The sequence below is a fragment of the Mastigoproctus giganteus genome, chromosome 13 (assembly GCF_048544385.1).
Source record: "Mastigoproctus giganteus isolate SK-2022 chromosome 13, ASM4854438v1, whole genome shotgun sequence".
Taxonomy (NCBI): domain Eukaryota; kingdom Metazoa; phylum Arthropoda; class Arachnida; order Uropygi; family Thelyphonidae; genus Mastigoproctus; species Mastigoproctus giganteus.
This window is the reverse complement of record NC_143587.1, coordinates 73,450,864-73,465,123: the sequence shown is the minus strand read 5'-3', so window position 1 is coordinate 73,465,123 and position 14,260 is coordinate 73,450,864. Positions and strand designations below refer to the sequence as shown.

Genomic DNA, 14,260 nt, shown 5'->3' with positions numbered 1-14,260 from the left:
TCCAAGTGTGGTCTAACATAAGCCTTATATAATGGGGTTATCACGTCCCTATCTCTACTTTCAAAAGTTCGATAGACCATCGATAGGACACAATGGGCCTTCCTTGCAACCTGTTTACAATGCTCAGAGAATTTCATGTCTGACCGTATCGTAACACCCAAGTCCCTTTCCTCCAGTACTGGGTTTAGTTGAACTCCACCAAGTGAATAAGTTATTTTGGGATTACTGTTTCCCAGATGTAATACCTTACACTTTGTTGGATTAAAGCATAGCTGCCATTTTTCTGACCATTCCTGAAGTCTATCTAGGTCTCTCTGAAGAAGCTCAGCTTGACAGTGATCATTAACTACTCTACCAATTTTAACATCTGCAAATTTAGACATCACGCCCTCTATCCCTTCATCAATGTCGTTTATGAAAATTAAAAACAACAGTGGTCCTAATACTGATCCTTGGGGAACCCCACTTCTTACATCAACCCAATCTGAGGAATAGCCATTTATCACAACCCTCTGCCTCCTGCCCTGAAGCCATCCTTCTATTTATCTAAGGATTTTCCCAGTGATTCCAACCTGTTCCAGCTTATAAAGCAACCGCTCATGTGGGACTAAGTCAAAAGCTTTGCTGAAATCTAAATAAACAATGTCGAAATTATTCCCTAAATCCAGCTCTTGAGTGACTCTTTCGAAATAGCGAACCAGATTTGTTAAACATGATTTTCCCTTTACAAAACCATGCTGAGTATCCTTGAGAATTTCAATTCGATCCAAATGATTCTGAATTCCACCCTTGATCATTGCCTCCATGATTTTCCCTACTACTGAAGTCAGACTGACAGGTTGATAATTTCCAACTTCACTTTTAGAGCCACCCTTATGTATGGGAGATACATTTGCACTTTTCCAATCCAAGGGAATCTCCCCAGAGTCTAGTGATGCTCGCATAATTAGCCTCAAGGGTTCAATGCACTCGCTTGCCACCTCCATTAAGATTATAGGGTATATTCCATCAATTCCAGGAGCCTTACTGGTCTGTAGGCTCGAAAGTTTTTTCATTAAATAATCTTGCGAAATTTCAATATCATTAATTACATATTTTTTAACTTCACTCCCACAATTTCCCATTGCCACAAAAGGCTTTTCATTTGTAAATATCGATGCAAAATAACTGTTGAGTTCATCTGCAACGGCAGCTGGTGTATTTATTACTATCCCCTTTCCCTTACCTAAAGGTCCGATCTGGTTTGTCCTGCTCTTCTTGGCATTTATATATGTGAAGAATAATGATCACTGCTAAGCAGAGCTTCTTCAGAATGACAACTATGCTTTAATTCAGCAAAATGCAAGGTCTTACACCTGGGGAATAGTAACCCCAAAATAATTTATACACTTGGGAGTTATGATACGGTTAGACATGAAGTTCTCTGAGAATTGTGGACAGGTTCAAGGTTGCATAATGTCCTATCGATGAATTATCAAAAATTTGCCCAATATTGTTATTGGGCAATTAAGCTATAGTTAGACCACACTTGGAATACTGTGTTCAAGTATGGAGACCAAACCTAAAAAAAGACATCGTGCTTCTTGAAAGGGTACAAAGACAGGTAGCTTGCCTGATGAGATCTGCAAAAGGACAACTGTATGAATATGTAACTTTGAATATGTAAGGTTGCACAGCTTGGAAACTAGGCACCTTAGAGGAGACTTGATTGAGATGATTTTGCTGCAAAAAGTAAAGTGAATGAGGACAAAATTTTCACGGTTATAAATGATTCTAAAACTAGTGGCCATAAATTCAAGTTACGGGGGGGGGGGGGTTATACTGGATTGCAGGAAGTTTTATTTTAGCCAGCGAGCTAGAAATTACTGAAACAAGTTAGGTGGTTGGTTAGGGAAATTCAAAGGTCAGTTGGCTCGGAGGAGGGAAATGCATAGGTTGTCTTTTTGCTTTTCTTTTACTATTTATGAATTATTTATTTTATTTTTATTATTATTATTATAATCTTTTTTTTCCCTGGTGCAGCATAAGCCTTAGGCTTCCTTGCACCACATGGCCATTACTAATACTAAATAACTTGCTATCGTATTGTGTCCTGCTTTTCAAATACTGAAGAAACTGTGATAAATTTGTACACCTCTGTGAAATGCAGAATTTCAATGCTGTATCCAATTTTCTAGCTATTTCAGATACTTTTTTGTCTGGTATACCCTATCACAGCCTATCACCCACCCTAACCTTCTTGCTCTGCTCCCCCCCCCCACTCACTGTCATCCCCTCCTAGAGGCTTTTTTTTTCTGGGGCCCTTCCTGGAAAGTTCAGGCGTAGTCCAGGATTCACCCCCTGCCAAGTATCTTTCTCCAACCATACCCAGCTGCTTCCTCGAGGCAGTGGATGGAAACATGGGGGTCTCACTAGGAGCCCTAGAAGCTAAATGCAGAGGAAGAACCGATTAACAATAACCCAACACTACATTATGGAAATTAACACAAATATTTACACTACCTCTGACCTTTACAAGGTTTGTATTGTATAACAAAGCATAGTGCCGCTAGAAAAGTACACTACACACTATGTCCTTTTCCCCAATATCAATCCTTGAGTCCTCCCCCCAACTCTGACTGGGCCTGCTTACAGATGCATCCACACAACATTATTCTTATTACAGGTGAAACCGTGTAGCTGAGCCATTTCTTGTTGCCTGTTTATAGTAGTAAGGACAATAAGTTATTAATACTGAGGAAAAGGACAGCAAGGAAAGTGCCTCCTTTTTGTCAATATTAATTCTCAGTCAGCATCCCAAATGCTAAGACCGATTCTGCTTACAAATAAGAGTGGCCATATATATATATATATATATATTAAATGAGTAGTATGGTAGGTAATCATTAATATGCTGACAATAGATACACTACATCCATAATGTATTATATATCATATTTATACATTATAGGGAAGATTACAATAAAAGAATTATATTAAGAGATATACCTAGACAGATTTATGGAAAATGCATAGGATATTATAATATACAAAACTTAATTGTTGCATTCCTGCAATTTGAGTGACTTCATCTGGAGTCAACCACCCAAACTGAAAGGAAAAATAAGGGGTTCTCTGTGTCTGTAATGATCAATATTTACCAAGGTGAAAACAATTTTGAGGTAGGATAGCCAACAATATAAATTGGTATAATATAATAGAATTTAGAACATATAATAAAATTTTGAGGTTATATAATTTTGAATTATCTAAACTATAATAGAAATTAAGCAAGATTATTTAAAATACTGCATAGTGCACATTTATCACTGTCGACCCAACAGAGAACAAAGGGTATAAGTTTAGAAATTAGAGCAAGAATAAGGCATATTTATCATGTCCAAGCCGATGAACCACATGTGTCCTTTACTGTAGTCAAAAAGGAAATAGTATTGTGTATAATGTATGGCCCTCTGGTGAGAATTAGTAGGTGGCGACCCCTGGATGCTGGACACGGTAAAATGCAGACAAATAGCCACTTGGTTATATATTTAAGTTTACGCAAAAAGAAACTTGGCGATGGGGAGGTGATATAAATGGCTAATGGAGTAGGAGTAACAGTACCTGAACTCCACGAAAATGAAGCTATAGTATATGTTTAGAAGTAGTTTCTCCTACATCTGACCCCAGATGAAGTCACCAAAATTCCAGGTATGCAACGATAAGTTTGTATATTATCCTTTCGAATACCATCTTTTGTATATTATATTATCTTATGTGTTTTCCATAATATAATTTTCTTATTATAATCTTCCCCATAATATATAAATAAGATTATTATTAGTCATATGGTGCAAGGAAGCCTGAGGCTTATGATGTGCCAGCTAAAAAAAAAAAAAAATTCCTGAGTTACCCTGAGAGAGAGAAATAGAAAGGAATCACCAAGAAAGAGAAGAATCCAGCTCAGGACCCTGGCTGTGCCAAGTCCATACTCACCAGATGTGAGCCCCTGGGATATATATATATATATATATATATATATATATATATATGTGTGTGTGTGTGTGTGTGTGTGTGTGTGTGTTTTTCAATTGCAGGATCTGTGATATTGACTCAAAATAGGCCTCCAGCTAGTAATTTAACAAATGGAATTAACAATAACAGATTAATTTGAATTAATACAAAGAAATAAATTATGAAAACATTAAACTAAACAGATGGCATTCAATTAATCTTTTAATTTAAGAAATGGTTAAATTATCTTTTTTAATTTTTAATGAAATGAAATTTCATTAAATATTAAAAAAAACAATCATAAACTGGCTTTTCTATGAACAAATCATTTGAAAGCATGTATTTATTGCAAGACAATGGCAATTTTTAAGGTGTTTGTTTTAATGTATATATAGTAGATACATTGCCAAGTCTCTGTCAGAGACTTGGCAATTTGGAATCTCCTCTCTTTGATCTTCTCTGGCTTAAAATCTCTCTACCTCATTGTGTCAAATTCATCTGTTGTCTCTACCATTCTCCCATCTCGACTAATCACTTGGAGCTCTTTGACTTCCTGTCGTTGCAACTTGACTTTCTCCAGTCCAACTCTCCTAACAGTGAGGTAATTTTCCTTGGTGATTTTAATGTTCACAACCCCAGCTGGCTTCCGTTTTCTAGTCACACCGACCCAGCAGGTCGAGATGCTGAGGCTTTTGCAATTACTAATGACCTAGCACAGATTGTTCATTTACCTACAAGAATACCGGACAATCCTAATCATACAGCCAATACGTTTGATCTTTTTCTCACAAACAACCCTTCTAAGTACACGGTCGAAGTGAGAGCTCCTTTAGGCACTTCAGATCACAACTTGGTGATTGTCTCTTCTCCAATGGAACCTTTATCTCATGGCTATTCCCAACCTCGTGTTGTTTGGCATTACAAGAATGCAAAATGGGATGACCTGCGAGACTTCTTTTCTTCTTTTCCTTGGTCGGATTACTGTTTCAAAAGTTCTGATGTCAAAGTTTGCTCAGATCGTGTCAGTGACATTATTCTTGCAGGAATGGAATCCTTTATCCCACACTCCACTTTAAAATCTCGTCCTTTATCTAAACCTTGGTTTTCCAATAAATGTGCTAAGGCTGTCCAAGAGAAGAACGTTGCATATCGTAATTGGCTTGTTTCTAATTCTTCAGTTTCATTTTCTGCCTACACCAAAGCTCGCAACAATTGTAAAGCGGTTATTAATCAGTCCAAACTAGAGTTTGAACAGGCTAAGAGTAGAAAACTTGCTTCTTGCCCTAATGGTAGCCGAGCATTCTGGTCTCTTGCCAAAGCTATTGGCCGCAACTTTTGCCCATCTCTGCTCCCACGTCTCTCCAAACCAGATGGTTCTGTTGTCACTTCAGCCAAGGATAAAGCTGACCTGCTAGCATCCCATTTTTCTTCCAGCTCATGTATTAATGATCTTGGTAAAACACCTCCCACCATTCCCAACACACTCCATTCAATGCCTCCTGTGGACTTCCGTCAAAAGGATATCAGAAGGATTTTGATGAATCTCAATGCTAAGAAAGCTCCAGGTCCTGATGGTATTTCTCCACTTGTTCTCAAAACCTGTGCTCCTGAACTTACTCCTATTCTTTGCCGCCTTTTTTCACTTTCTTATTCTAAAGGTGTTTTTCCTTCTGCTTGGATAATATTTGCTCATATCCAGCCAGTTCCTAAAAAGGGTGACAAATCCCTCCCATCCAATTATCGTCCCATTGCAATAGCTTCTACTCTTTCTAAAGTAATGGAGAAATCAATTAACCGCCAACTCTTAAACTACCTAGAAACCTTCCGTCTGATCAACGATCACCAGTATGGATTCCCTCAGTGTCGATCCACTGGTGATATTCTGGCTTATGTTACCCATTTATGAACTAATTCAATGGAAAGGTTCGGTGAAACACAAGTAGTTGCTCTTGACATCTCAAAGGCTTTTGATCGTGTTTGGCATAAAGGTCTTCTAAACAAGCTTCCATCTTATGGTTTGCCAACTGTTTTTAGTAATTGGTTATCAAGTTTTCTCTCTGATCGCTCGCTGAGGGTGATGGTAGATGGCTTTCTGTCTTCTAACTTCTCCACTAATGGCGGTGTCCCCCAAGGTTCAGTTCTTTCCCCCACTGTTTTCCTCTTGTATATCAATGACCTTCCATTGACTGGAAATCCTATCCATAGTTTTGCCGATGATAGCACATTGCATTCAACTTTCCATTTTGAGAAACCTTGTCATGCTCAATCAGCTTCAACTTCTCGAAAATCTGCTACCAATTCCTTAAATGCGGATCTTCAGGTAATTCTCCAGTGGGGCAAAGACAACTTAGTTGATTTTAACCCTTCTAAAACTCAGTCTTGTCTTATATCTCGCAAAAAGGATTCTTCTGCTGCTATGCTTATCTTTAGTGACACTCCAATTTCTAGGCACAAGGATATATCTCTTTTGGGGATTACCCTGACTTCTAATCTCTCTTGGCACAAGCACATTACAAATATTGCTTCCTCTGCATCTAAAAAACTTGGTATTCTCTTTCGCTCTCGGCGTTACTTTTCTTCCAAACAGCTGCTCATTCTGTATAAATCGCAAATCTGCCCTGCCATGGAATATTGTTCCCACATCTGGGGTGGTACCCCCAAAACCACTCTCAGGCTTCTTGATTCCATTCAGAAGAGGGCAGTTAGGTTAATTAATGATTCATCTCTAACAGAGTCTCTCCACTCGCTGTCTCATAGACTCACTGTTTCTGCTGCATGCCTCTTTTACAGATACTTCCGTAGGCACTGTTCTTCTGAATTAGCTTCTATAATTCCCGCTCTCTCTTTCAAAACAGTCCGAACACGTGCCGCCACCAAATACCTTCTTTCGTCTTCTCAATCTCCAACCCAAGCACGGTACTAAGTACTATAGGTTCTAATACCTCTCGTGTTTGGGGTTCACGTAAAAAAAAAAAAAAAATTAATTCTGTGTTAAGGTAATTTTTTTAAAACTATAGTGTAACAGAATTTTGTAAATGAACACTTTCGACTACTGATTCCTCAAAGATGTAGACTAAATTAATTTCTTGACATTTACAGTATATAATAGGTTGAACTTTTAGAAATTTCAGCTGTGAGGCCCTATGCTGTTGCCCATGCTCTTCGCCATTAGTGATTCTAGTAACCAACTACTAAGGATCATTGCACCAATTCCTGCAGCCAGAGCTGGTTCTCTTTCTGCATACATAACAGCCATGAACTTTAATGTTGACTGGAGCTGTTTTATATGCAAAAGCTGGTTGGCAAATTTTTGCAAACCATTTCTGGGTGAACAAAACTTATCAAAAAAAAAAAAAAAAATTAATTCCAAGCAGCCAAGGTAAAATTTTGCAATTATAATCAAAAATATATTTTTTCAGCTTAATTCAAGCACTGGGCATATTCTGGTTACTACTCTCAGATGTTATAAAGTGATATCAAACTGGTCATCAGAACACAGCGTAATTAGCAAAAAGCAGTTCATGCTGAGTTCCAAAGTTTACAAAAAGTGATAACACTAAAAAGAGATATGTTACCCTTCCTGCATGGATTAAAAGTATTAAATAGCAACTAATATACCACGAGACATGATTAATTTAATTAATCATGTCTTGTGGTATATTAGTTGCTATTTAATTTTTTATCAAAGTTTTACTGAAAGATATTTTATTTGAGTATCAAACCAACCATTATATACACTATCCTGCAGTAGTATATAAAAAAAGTATTACCTTCTCTGCTGCCTCTGAGCCTTCTTGTTTTAATCGATTCAATAAATCCAAAATAGCCTGACACTCAATCTTATGGTCATTGTTTAACTTCTTCAGAGTTGCTTGGAATGCAACAGTATCTTTGGAAGTCTTATATTTGTTAAAAGTCTCATCGAAACGTGTATATATATCTGCTCTTTTGTCATGGTGATTATGTACATGCTCAGCAAGTCCTGACACTCTGAGTTTACTCTCCTTTTGTAGATCCTAAAACATATTCAATTAATGGTCAACAATTATATATAAAAGGCCATTGTATAAAGTAAAACTAAACCAAGTATATACATTTGTCTATGATTATTTATCGGACTAATAAATTTATAGAAAGCCTACCTATATATCAGTCATTTTGATGACTGATATGGATAGGCTTTATAGTCAATTAAATTTTCTTACAAACTAGTTCTAAAAGCTATTGTTAACATCTTTCTTGCACTGTATCTTGTATAAAAAGCATTTATTTCTCCACAGAAAGACAGTTGTCATCATTAAGCCAAACTGTTAACCCAGACTGGTCCAGTGGGTAACGCACTTGCCAAGAAGTAAAGGTCATGGGTTCGAATCTGTCTCTGGTATGGTGGTTATAACTGTTCAATATTTTTTAATATGTGGCATAAATAGAAAACTAAATATATATTCGAGCGTACTATTAGTCCTTGCAGGTAGCACAGTGGTTATAATCCTTCCCATATCATGTGGAAAAGGTATGGGTTGGAATCCTGACAATGATATGAGGAACTTTTATGGGCCCTTTTCACAATGTGGCTGAGTTAGCCAGTCTCAGGAGAAGAGGTTTGTTTTGTTAAAAAAAAAATAGGCAAACTGACCAGAAAGCTTCTGGTCAGTTTGAAAGCAGATATAATATATACAGGCACCTGCTCGTGTATATTATGTCTGTAAATTGTGTCCTCTAGCCAATTTGTAAATAGGTTTGTTCTCTTGGGTAACCCTAATATGAAATATTCATTTTTTTTAAAATTAATTTATTTATATTTTTATACTCTAGAGTCAAGCACTATGCAATGAACTAGTATCAAATGTCTTGCAAAATGAATGATTTTATGTTGCAAATACATAGTTTAAAAAGTTTAGGAAATATGTAAAAACTGAAATAAATTGGTGTTTGGAAATTATTAATGGAACATAATGCACAAATTTGGCATCTGTGCTTTTAAAAGTCCAGCTAGCCAATCTCTCCTTTTCCCTTGTACAGTTGACTGTACTAGTCAACTGTACAAGCGTAAAGGAGAAATTGGACTACCCTCAGAGAAATATTCAGGAAGGGCCAGATTTTTTAAGGTTCTACTATATTGAATAAACAATTTTTTTTTTTTTTTTACTTCGGCTTCATTATATTCATATTACCTGTTGAGATAAAATGCATACATTTTTCAAAGGAGGGGGGTGCTTTCTGTAGTAGCTATTCCAATCAGTGTTCATAGTGAGCAATGTTAGTAATCCTCCCACTTAACTTTTGAGACAACATAAATAAATGAATTATTTATGAATTAATTATTTATTTAAATATTATTTATTATTTATGAATTATTAATTATAAAGTAAGGCTTCAACAATTCTGTTTTCACAAATAAAATAAACTTTATACATACAGTTTCTTTGTATATTTTATATATCACCATTAGTATATCTGCTATTTACAAAACAGCAAAAATTGCCATTTCTGTTTAACACTTACACATCTATTTCTAACTCTCGATATTCCTTATTCCTTCTGCCTCCCCACCTCAACACACACAGCAACACATTCACATCATGCTATTTGTGATTACTCACATGCAGTATTACACCATGAGAAGATGAGGAATGAAACTGAGTCAAGATTCCAGTTGGTTCCCTATATCAAGTTCACCAGATGTGTGGGATCTCCTGGTCAGATAGCCTAGGACCCATCAGTGATCTTGCCCTCAAGCTGTTATATTATTTGAAGTTCAGGTTGAGCATTTCGACTATTCTTTTCCTTTTTTATCTTTGTCTCTAATGTTAATTAGTAAATGAAATTTTACCCCCCCCCCCCCAACAAAAATATTTTTATGGTTTGCTTTATGTTTTAGGTTGTTTCCCTGCAACAGGAAATGGTTTCACACATTACTTTATATCAATTGAGTCCTATGCAGTTTAAATTCACAAGAAATGTGTGTTCAAATGCTTGGCCTCCACTGATAAGGTGCCACTTTGAACGTAGCAGCAATTTCTATATTCTAGTAATTTTGTACTGAAAAATGTGTTGAATTTGTTATGAAACTACAGTAAACCCTCGATTTAACTAATACGGGAGAAGGGGTATCCGTTAATGCCGAAAGTCCATTAAATCGAATGTAACCTGGGGGGGGGGGGCATTTTTTATTGTTCTTAATGTAAAAAAAAAAAAAGCTTTAATACAATACACAGTACTGTAAAATATAAAATTATTAAATTATAATAAAGAATATGTAAGATTTATTCACCTTTTTGACAGTGTAGTTGAAGAGTACTTTGCCGTGACCATAGTGGTAGTAGTACAGTAGTCGTTATTCAGTAGCTGAAGGTAGAGGTAAAGGGGAATCCTCAGCTTCAGATTCTTCTGAAATGTTCACAAATGGTGGTACTGGTGTCATCTGTTTGCTTGTAGACAGTTGAGATATACAAGCAGTTGGAGGTGAAACAGGAATGGGAGTCGGTGAAGATTGCTTAAAGAAAGCATACAGCTTCAGCTGTTGTTTCTTAATAATGATCACCCTGAACTGCCGAAAATGTTCATAGTAAGGGACAATTTCAGGGTCAGAAGATGTCCCTATGTAGTGTATGGCGATGTCCATGAGATTTCTCATTTCAGTGTAGGCCATGCTGGTGTAATTTGCTCTTCCTCAATGTCTTCTTCTTCCCCTGTCTTGCCATATTGAACCTCATCCACAATTTCTTCTTCAATGAGGACTTGGTAGCCAGGATCACCATCATTTTCAAGCCATTTCAGAACATCATCTTCAGTTATTTCCTGGTTGTCAGCATTTACAAGGGTGCGCTGAAAGTCATTTGCCTCAAATTCTTCGAATTCCAAATCCGGCTCAATATTGTACAACAACTTCTTCCAACCATTTGCCAAAGTCGTAGTCTTCATCTCTTTCCAAGCAGCTTGATTTAATGTTGTAGGCTCACAGATTCTGAAGTGTCCTGGCTCCTCTTGTGTCTTCTCCTGCATCTTCTTCATCCTCCAACACAACCATTACTTTTTCCAAAAAGTTCTTCTTATACAGCCTCTTGTAGGTGGCTGCAATTATTCCCTGGTCCATTGGCTGAATAACTGAAGCTGTGTTAGGAGGCAAAAAAAGACATTTAATTCTGCTATCCTTACTAACTTCTCAGCACTAGGATGAGCAGGGGCATTGTCAAGAAGCAACAAACATTATTGGGATAAATTTTCAGAACATTTGTCTGGAAGCGCCTCACATCAGGGACAAAGTGGTTGAAGACCCAATCAGAAAAAAATCCCTGAAGTTAAACCACACATTCTTTGAGCTGGTGTAAATAACAGGCAAGTGATTCATAATGTCTCTAAGAGTGGGTGGTTTCTTTGATTTTCCTACCACCATGGGCTTCAGGCGATGCAAGCCATCAGCATTTGCACAAAGGCAGAAATTCGCTCCTTACTTAACTTGCGACCAGGAGTGCCACGTTTGTAGGCCAGCGTATTTTCAGGAACAGCACGAAAGAACAGGCCAGTTTCATCGGCTTTGTAAACCTGTGATAAAATAAGGCCCTCAGATTTAATAAGTTCATTTATAAATTTTCTAAATGGCTCAACTTGAAGTGTCTGCACTCAAAGATTCACCACAGGTTTTTTTGTTCACAATGCCATGCCTTTTTCTAAAACACCATAGCCACCCATCATTTGCCTTAACATTAAGTCCCATGTGTTTTCCAGGAGTTTTACATGCAGATTTCAGCTCAAAACTTCATACATTAACACCACTAGATCTGTTGAACATGCCACTTATACACAGCTTCTTCTAAGTTTTTATCTTGTGCAACTTTCACGTGTTTTCTACTCCCCTCTGTAGAACCACATTTAGAGCTATCAAGACTGTATTTTAAAGAAAAATGTTGCAATTTGGCCCTTGATTTATGGATATCGGAAACAGTTTGTTTTTTTACACTGTAAATTTCACAAACACATGCTTCTTCTATCACTTGATGCCATTTTAAATTATAAGGATTGCAAAATTATTTAATAAATAAAGTCACAATTCAGAAATCAGAGAAACACTCTGTATACAACCTGACCGCATGATAGCTTGAAGCAGACTAGAGACCGAAACAAAGTGAGTCGGTAGACCTGCAGTTTAGTGTCCCGAGCCACATTCAGCTCGCAAGTCACCGCCTGCTCTTATCTGTTATCTGGGAAAATAGCTATTTGAACATGTTTTCAGAAAGAATAAAAAACAATTTCCTGACTACAATTTTCTGAATTTGATTATAAAAATAAGTAGATAATTATCAAAACAATAAGGGAAATAGGTAATTATTATTCATTTTTAATTAATAATAACACTGAAGTTTTGTATAACCTAAAAAAAATAATATGGTCGAGATTAATATATACATTACTATATTATTATTTATCCGATCCGTTAAATCTGAAATTCGTTATATCGAGGTCTGTTTAATTGAGGGTTTACTGTACTACCCAGTTTGGTAAAATTTTTCCATTATAAATACAGTAAAGTACTGTATTTATATATAATGCACCAAAAATATATAATTAAATGTCAATATAGTGGCACCATCTCTTTAAAAGATTCTATATTATTAATACAAATGAAAATTTTAAAAGGAATTATTGCAATAAGGATTTATTTTATATGTGGTGTGTAAAAAAATTTGTTAATGCAAATCTTATTAATAAAAAATACGTTATTTTTGGAATCCTTTGAATATCTTATAGAATTTAACTATCTAAAAAACTAAAAACACTTCTGCATTATCAAAAAATTACACTTACCCTTGTTATAGTAAAATCAAGACGGACATAAATAATGACAAGCAAAAAGAGAAGACAGAATGCCACTACTGCTAATACAGGTTCTTGAAACATCAAATACTTCTGGAAGTGATAATGAACCTAAAAACATGTCAATAAATGTTTTGAACCTTTTCTTGGGTGAAGTACAGACTTTAAAGTAAGATTTAAATGTTTGTAAAATCATAACTAAAACAATACTTGATAAATTTTTTTGAAAATTATTACAAATAAAAATCTCAGCTGTTTACTGTAGATATACACTCAAAGATAATGGTTTCTTTTATTATAAGAATAAACGACTAATTAATAAATTAGTATTAATAATAAAAAGGAACAAAATGTATAAAATTTTTTCATTTTTTGATTTTCTGGTATCTCTTTTCTAAAGAAGATTTAGAGAAAGTTTCAAGAATAATTTGGCTCCTTAGTCACAATATGACAAGCATGCAGCAAAATCCTGTACAAGTGCATGTCATGTACTTTTAATAATATTGTCTATGGGGAGAAAAGTGGAAGGGGAAGACTTATAGAAGACTTATAGGGGAAGAAGTAATAAGTTTGCTAACTTATCCTAAGGCTTCATATTCTTAATGATAATGTAATTAATGGAATGAAACCTGGGCTGTGCCAAATTATAGGTCCCAATACAATTTTCTTTTCTGGGCATAAATCAGCCCTATGACAGTGCAATAACCAATGAAATGAATTTTGGTACTGGCACTCTTGTTCCTGATCCTAGTGTAACAACATTTTTTACTGATAGGAGTGGAACCTGGTTCTACTGAAGGCTACAATAACATCATCTGTGAAAAGGTGCAATGAGTTGTGCTTTCTGAAATGCTTCTTTAGTTACCACTGTTGTACTCTGTTGTTATTTGACTGATCGTAATCTTTCTGTTACCCTGTAACCATTCATTCCATTCACCTCTTGCATCAACAAGCTATTTCCAACCACAAAGTCACCTTTGATTGAATGCAATTTGGTTATTAGATCAATCTTGATCCACCTGAGACACAGTGATACATGAAAACCCTAGCAGGGTTGCTTCAAAACCATATATATTTTGTCTTTCCCATTCTTCCATTGGAATTACACACACATACAGCATCCCTACATATATGTCCACTTGATTTATATTGTCTGATATGAACACATGATGCCGTTAACATTATGCTTTCCCAGACCATCTGTCAATAGCTAATACTCACCAAATTTCTGTCAGACTACAGCTGTTATTTTACTATCCAACATTAAAAAACTCTTTCCTCTTTCTGTATTTCTATTATATTCACTACGCCTTATACAACACAAACTGCATGTCATTAATATAGTAGTTATCAATATTTTTAAATTCATCTAATTTACATATAAGCATATTAATTTATAAAAATTTAAGCAAAAAATTTATAACTGGGTTTAAATTTGTATGCTCCTTCCACT

The 14,260-nt window shown here is 35.8% G+C and overlaps 1 protein-coding gene across 2 annotated transcripts in view; it reads right to left on the bottom strand.

Annotated features, from left to right (window-relative positions):
* LOC150076165 (dolichyl-diphosphooligosaccharide--protein glycosyltransferase subunit 1) overlaps positions 1–14,260 on the bottom strand; it is a 184,023-nt gene that overhangs the window by 33,753 nt on the left and 136,010 nt on the right. For both annotated transcript variants that reach the window (XM_090388201.1, XM_090388200.1), the window contains 2 exons: positions 12,799–12,918; positions 7,764–8,009 (listed from right to left, as the gene is read on the bottom strand). In XM_090388201.1, coding sequence (XP_090244327.1) covers positions 7,764–8,009; positions 12,799–12,918 — 366 coding nt within the window. The remainder of the gene's footprint in view (positions 1–7,763; positions 8,010–12,798; positions 12,919–14,260) is intronic.